This window comes from Odocoileus virginianus, chromosome 20 (assembly GCF_023699985.2).
Source record: "Odocoileus virginianus isolate 20LAN1187 ecotype Illinois chromosome 20, Ovbor_1.2, whole genome shotgun sequence".
NCBI lineage: Eukaryota > Metazoa > Chordata > Mammalia > Artiodactyla > Cervidae > Odocoileus > Odocoileus virginianus.
Genome location: NC_069693.1, coordinates 12,958,687 through 12,964,686, shown reverse-complemented (window position 1 = coordinate 12,964,686; position 6,000 = coordinate 12,958,687). Strand labels below are relative to the sequence as shown.

Sequence of the window (6,000 nt, the reverse complement as noted above, 5' to 3'; positions counted from 1 at the left end):
AGCCCGAGGCAGCAGGTCCTAACCTGGAAGAGAGGCTGCAGAGTTTCAGCTCACACCTTCACCTCTCAGGACTCAGATTTTCCAAGATGAAATGGATGGGAGAGTCTTCTGTCTCCACCAGGCAGCAGGAAGGCAGGGCTGGAGGGATGGTGTCTCAACGAGCCTTCCATGCTGTGTGCTGTGCTGTTATGATGATTATTGTTAACTGTTCCTATCACTATTAGCTCAAAGGGGAGGGACCATACACCTGGGAATCCTCAGGATGGCAGGGGCATCAGAGGCCCTAGAGAGAGGGTGCTGGGCCAGCATGGCCTCAGGGCCAGGGTCTGTGCCAGCTGTGGGTGGTGGGTGTGGAAAGGGTGAGTCACCAGGGCCAGGCACACCCTGCTTTACTTAAGGTCCCAGCAGCCATACCCACCACCGCCACTGCCGTCCCGCTGTTCCAGCCATGGCCGGGAGCTTCGTGAGTGCTCAGCGGTGTGCGGGTTGGGGGGGTTTGGACCCAAGGCCGTGCTGGCAGAGGGGAGGGGCTGGGGCTTGGCTGAGGGCTCCTGTTTCAAGGAGAAAGTGGGTGTTCCGGGGTGCTGGGATGTTCTGGCTGTGGTTTCTGGGTTCATCCAACCCATCCCATGCTCTCAGCCCTCCCCCATTGGTGTCCCCTTCCTTTCTATCTTCCCATCCCTCTGAATGTCTTCCTGTTGGCTCTCTGTGTTCCTCTCTGGCCCTGGCTCTCTTTCCCGTGTCTCTGGGCCCCTTCTCTCTGATTCTGCTGCTCTGGGTCCTGGTCATGTTCTCCCCACAGCTGACCCACTTGTCTCTCTCCTCTGCCTCCCTGATCCACTCTGGCTGCTGCAGAACGTCCCCCACAGGACCTCGCTGCCCGAGGGCATCCGAGTGGGCACCGTGTTGAGAATTCGTGGTTTAGTCCCCGACAAGGCTGGCAGGTGAGACCACCCGAGCCTCAGCGCTAATGGGTGGGAGGTTTCCAGGCTTAGTGAACCCCACTTTTACAGCCCAGAGAACAAAGCCCCAGGCCAACTTTGCCCACCAGGATCTGAATCCTCAGGCTCTTCATGGCCTTCTGGAATCTGATGTCTTCACTTAACTGTCCCATGACTGTGTAGCTGGGGTCCCTACATCATTCTAAGAATCTGGGCATTCCAGGGCAATCATATGACTTCCAGTTTGAGTCCACGGCCACTCTGGAAATACGACCTGTGAATCAGAGGTGCCCTGGGCATATGGGAGGCCTAAGCAATCAATCCTACGACTACCTGGGTCGAATCTTCAGGATTTCTGAGACTCTACGGTGCCTGGGACTACTGGGGTGCCTCATCTTGTTCTCAGCCCTCTGGGAACTGGGAGCACCCTTGTCTTCAGGACCATGACTCTTTGGTCCTCTCAGGCTCTGGAAATGAGTAGGACCCAGGCCCTGGTCTAGGTGGATGTGTGTCCAGGTCCCCAGTTGGTTTTCAGGTGCCCTGCAGTCTGGGCCCCATGGCCTCCAGCCCACCACTTTTTCCCTGGTTGTGGCTCTCAGGTCCCTCTAAATATGCTCTTGGCAAAGGGTTAATTCTCTATCTGACGCCCCTCTCTTCCACCACCTGCCAGGTTCTATGTGAACCTGCTGTGCAGTGAGGAACCGGGCAGTGACGCCGCCCTGCATTTCAACCCCCGCCTCGACGAGTCCACGGTGGTCTTCAACTCCCTGGAGCGCGGCACCTGGGGCGCAGAGGAGCGGGGCTCAGGCATTCCCTTCCAGCGCGGGCAGCCCTTCGACGTGCTCCTCATCGCCACTGAAGACGGCTTCAAGGTGCGTCTCTTCCACAGGGGCGGGCTCCGACACCCACATCTCTTCCCTCGGCAAGGCCAGGAAGGCCCTTGGCAGAGGTTGAGAGCAAAGGCGTGGCCAAGGTGGGCAGGGCCTCCCCAGTCCCTCACCTCCCCCGGCGGGCGCGAGCGCACTAGAGTCAGAGAGCAGGCGCGTAGCAGTGCCAAGGACCAGAGAGGGAGAGCCAAGTGTCCCAAAGGTGGGTGTCCAGCCGGGAGGTGTAGACATCCTGGATCCTATTCCCTGTCCACTGACGACCGAGGTAGCGGCTCTGGGGCAAGAGAATGGATGGACTGGGAGACAGGGAAAGTGCAGGGTGTGGTCGCTGCAGTTCCTCTGCCTCCCAGGAAGTCTTCACGTGCAATCTGCAGGTCGAGGGAGGAATGAACCCGTGAAATGTGGCGACCACATCCACAGCTAAACCTTAAAAGCACTCAGGTGTCAACAATAAATTCATTAATCCTCAGAACAAGGGGTTACAGTGAACAGTAGCCATTTCCCCAAAGGGACCCTGGGGCCTGACGCGGTTCCCTGAGTGTCACGGTCACGCCACGTGGGTAGAGGCGGGAATGACCCAGCAGTTGCCTGGGGAACCTTAAGCCCTGTCCCCTTACAGGCGGTGATCGCAGACTCTGAATACCACCACTTCCGGTACCGGATTCCGCCAGGGCGCGTGCGCGCGTTGGAGGTGGGCGGGGACCTGCAGCTGGAGTTGGTGAAGATTTTCTGAGCCTTCCCAGGAGGGCGGGCGGAGACCCGGCGCAGGGGTCTTGGATGGAATAAAGTCTTCAGTCTCTCGTCTGTGCGCCTCCCTTGTGTCAGTGTCTCCTTCGTATAGACGAGAGTAGCAGGTTCAGAGAGGGGAAGACACTGATTAAAGGTCACACAGCAATGCCCTGGCGGGGGCGGCTCTGGTCCTAGATCTCCCAGAACAAGGCAGGTGCTTTCCCTAGAGCCTAGGGAGGGTCGCGATCTGGTGGGGGTGGGGCCTTGACTCGCCTTCCTGCTGCACTTTGCGGAGCAGCCAGGTGGGAGTGCGATGGGGGTGAGCTGATAGAGTTTAGAGGGTCCCTCCCTTATGGGCTTCCCTGATAACTCAGTAAAGAATTCGCCTCCAATGCAGGAAACCCCGGTTCGATTTCTGGGTCTGGAAGATCCACTGGAGAAGGAATAGGCTACCCACTGCAGTGTCCTTGGGCTTCCCTTGCGGCTCAGCTGGTGAAGAATCCGCCTGCAATGCGGGAGACCTGGGTTCGATCCCTGGGTTGGGAAGATCCCCTGGAGGAGGGAAATGCTACCCTCTTCAGTATACTTGCCTGGGATATCCCATGGACAGCTCGGACACGACCGAGCGATTGAGCACATACACACACCCATACACAAGCCTTCCCTTGGCGCCCTCCCCCGACCCCCAATCGGTTGGTCTGCAATCAGGTCCCTTGGGGACCTCGGGTGAGTGAATCTCAGGCTACCGCGCCGATCCCCAGCTTCCAGTCTGTCCCCAGCTTCCCCCACCTCCAGGCGGCTGCAGGTGGCTCGTGCGGGGAGGGGTTCGGAAGCAAATAGGACTTCTCCAGCCTCCCAGACTTCTGGCAGTCGGGTCGGGACAGGCTTCCGCCCTTCGTGCCCCGGGGCAGAAGCGCACTGGCGCGCCAGCCTCCCCGCGGAGGAGACGCGGGACGCGAAGGGCGGGTCTCCCACGTCGAGTAGGTCCACACACTTCGTCCTCCTGGGCTCACCCGAAGGCCGCGAGCGCCCCCATCTCCCCCCAACCAGGTCTTACCCTAGATTTTACGGGAAAGGGGGAGCTGGCTACCTGCAGACGCCCACTCTTCCCCCACTGCTCCCACCCAGCGACCTCCAGGTTGGGATTATCTGGATTCAGGGGTTCTCTGGGCCGCCACTGAAGGGCTCTGGTGGGAGGCGGGGGTAGCCAGGACCACACGATCACCCCCAACCCCCTCAGCGAGGCATTCGCAGCTGCCGGGGTTTTCACCTGCGGATGGAGCCGGGAGGGTGCGGCGTGCCAGCCGTGCGTGGAGGGCTGGGCCGGGTCCTGGGAAAGTCCGGGGCCGCGCCTCTGGCGGGATGCACCCAGCTTGGGTGTCCATGGAAGATGTAAGAGACGTGGGTTCTGATCCTTGGGTTGGGAAATTCCCCTGGCGTAGGAAATGGCAACCCACTCCAGTGTTCTTGCCTGGAAAATTCCATGTCGTCTGCAGAAGTTTAAAACTTGCTGAGCCTTGGCTTAAGAACAGAGGCTCAGCAAGCTGGGACTGGTTCCCGACTGAACCTGAAACATCTGGGGTGGTGGGAAGACCAAGCCCTGCCGCGCGGGGCTTAAGCCTTTTCTGGACCGATTTTTCTGCCCCTGAAGCCCTTCGGCTGAAGTCACCCAACCCCAGGTCCGGCTCTTGAGAGTGTGTCTCTGGATTAATCATGGAATGAAGGCTCCCATCTCCCAGTGGAAGACCCGGGAAAGTGTGAATTCCCTGGGTCCCCTGGGCTCCTTTTTTTTTTTTGCCTATTCAAGGATATATACCTGCTGTGCTTAGTCGTCAGACTCTGTGACCCCACGGACTGTAGGCCGCCAGACTCCTCTGTCCATGGGGATTCTCCAGGCAAGGATACTGGAGTGGGTTGCCATGCCCTCCTCCAGGGGATCTTCCCAACCCAGGGATCGAACTCAAGTCTCCTGCATTGCAGGCGAATTCTTTACCATCTGAGCTACCAGAGGCATGTACACACACACACACACACACACACACACACACACTCACATACACTCGCACACACATACATACACACACTCACACACACATACACACATACACACTCATACACACACTCACACACACACACACACATACACACACATAGTCACACACACACACACATACACACACACAGGAGATCTGCTGGCTCAGATGGTAAAGAATCTGCCTGCAACACAAAATACCCGGACTTGATCCCTGGGTCAGGAAGATATCCTGGAGGAGGAAATGGCAACCCACTCCAGTATTCTTGCCTGGAGAATCTGCATGGACAGAGGAGCCTGGTGGGCTACAGCCCATGGGGTCACAATGAGTCTGACACGACTGAGCAACTAAGCGCATATGTACACGCATACACTTAGGGTACAAATTTCCAAGTTTGCAGTGAAAAGGAGTCATTGGCACCATGGTAAATGTGGTTGGGGTCTTCAGAATAGATGGTAGTTTTCCATCCACGTAGATTTCCTGATTTTCACTGTGGCCTTACAGTGGACATAAAAGAGAATGTTCTTGTTTGTGTGGAAATACACAGTAAAGTATATGAAGGCGACCAGGCAGCATATTGGCAACTAACGCTCAAATACGTATAGGAAAAAAAAAATGTTTGTACTGTGCCTACAACTTTCTGTGTTTGTCATTTCAAAACAGAAAAATATAAATATATAAAGCATGCATATGAAAGTCCTCCTATTTAAGAAGAAACTTCTGTTACCAATGTCTTCATTTCTTGTGTTTCTTTCTAAAACTCTGTACTTCTTTTTTTTTAAAATATGTCTTATTATTTATTTACCTTTTTAATATATACAAATATTTTATTACTTGTTTACTTTTTTGGCTGTGCTGGGTCTTCATGGCTGCTCTCTAGTTGTGGTGAGTGGGGCTGTTCTCTAGTTGTGGGGCTCGGGCTACGCTAGTTGCGGCGGCTTCTCTTGTTGTGGACGGTGGGCTCTGGGGCGCGTGGGTTTCAGTAGTTGTGACACACCAGCCCGGTTGTCCCTCGGCACCTGGAATCTTCCCAGACCAGGGGTGGAACCAGTGTCCCCTGCATTACAAGGCAGTTTCTTAGCCACTGGAGCACCAAGGAAGGCCTTTCTATGCTCCTAAATGCAGGCATATGCAGTTTTTCTGCCCCTCCCTGCGTAAAATTGAGCATTCTCCACCTATTCACCTTGCTTTTGTCACTTAGCAATGTACATGTGTTTGGGGTTTTTTGGTTCTGTTTTTTGTTAGTTTGTCTTTTGCCATGCCTCTGGGCATTCAGGATCTTAGTTCCCCGACCATGGATAGAATCCATGCCCCGAGCGGTGAAATCGCCAAGTCCTAACCACTGGAGCAATAGGGAATTCCCTACATGAGTATCTTTGATGTATTGACCCTTTTATCATCATGAAATGT

General features: G+C 55.5%; 1 protein-coding gene and 1 long non-coding RNA gene across 2 annotated transcripts; one reads left to right on the top strand and one right to left on the bottom strand.

The window, feature by feature from the left end:
• Positions 1 to 355: 355 nt before the first annotated feature.
• Positions 356 to 2,632, top strand: LOC110122799 (galectin-7-like). Its single transcript, XM_020870352.2, has 4 exons — positions 356 to 463; positions 856 to 944; positions 1,612 to 1,813; positions 2,448 to 2,632. The coding sequence occupies exons 1-4, from the start codon at positions 449 to 451 to the stop codon at positions 2,559 to 2,561; spliced, it is 420 nt and encodes a 139-aa protein (XP_020726011.1). The 5' UTR covers positions 356 to 448; the 3' UTR covers positions 2,562 to 2,632.
• LOC139029868 (uncharacterized) lies at positions 2,266 to 4,027 on the bottom strand. Its single transcript, XR_011482121.1, has 2 exons — positions 3,828 to 4,027; positions 2,266 to 2,659 (listed from the first exon to the last, which is right to left on the bottom strand). It is a non-coding gene; the product is annotated as an uncharacterized lncRNA (long non-coding RNA).
• Positions 4,028 to 6,000: the final 1,973 nt, after the last annotated feature.

Excerpts from the sequence above, each read along its gene's own strand:
- LOC110122799 (XM_020870352.2), top strand. Across the intron at positions 945-1,611 it reads GTCCCCGACAAGGCTGGCAG|GTTCTATGTGAACCTGCTGT; the intron begins GTGAGACCACCC and ends ACCACCTGCCAG. Across the intron at positions 1,814-2,447 it reads CCACTGAAGACGGCTTCAAG|GCGGTGATCGCAGACTCTGA; the intron begins GTGCGTCTCTTC and ends GTCCCCTTACAG.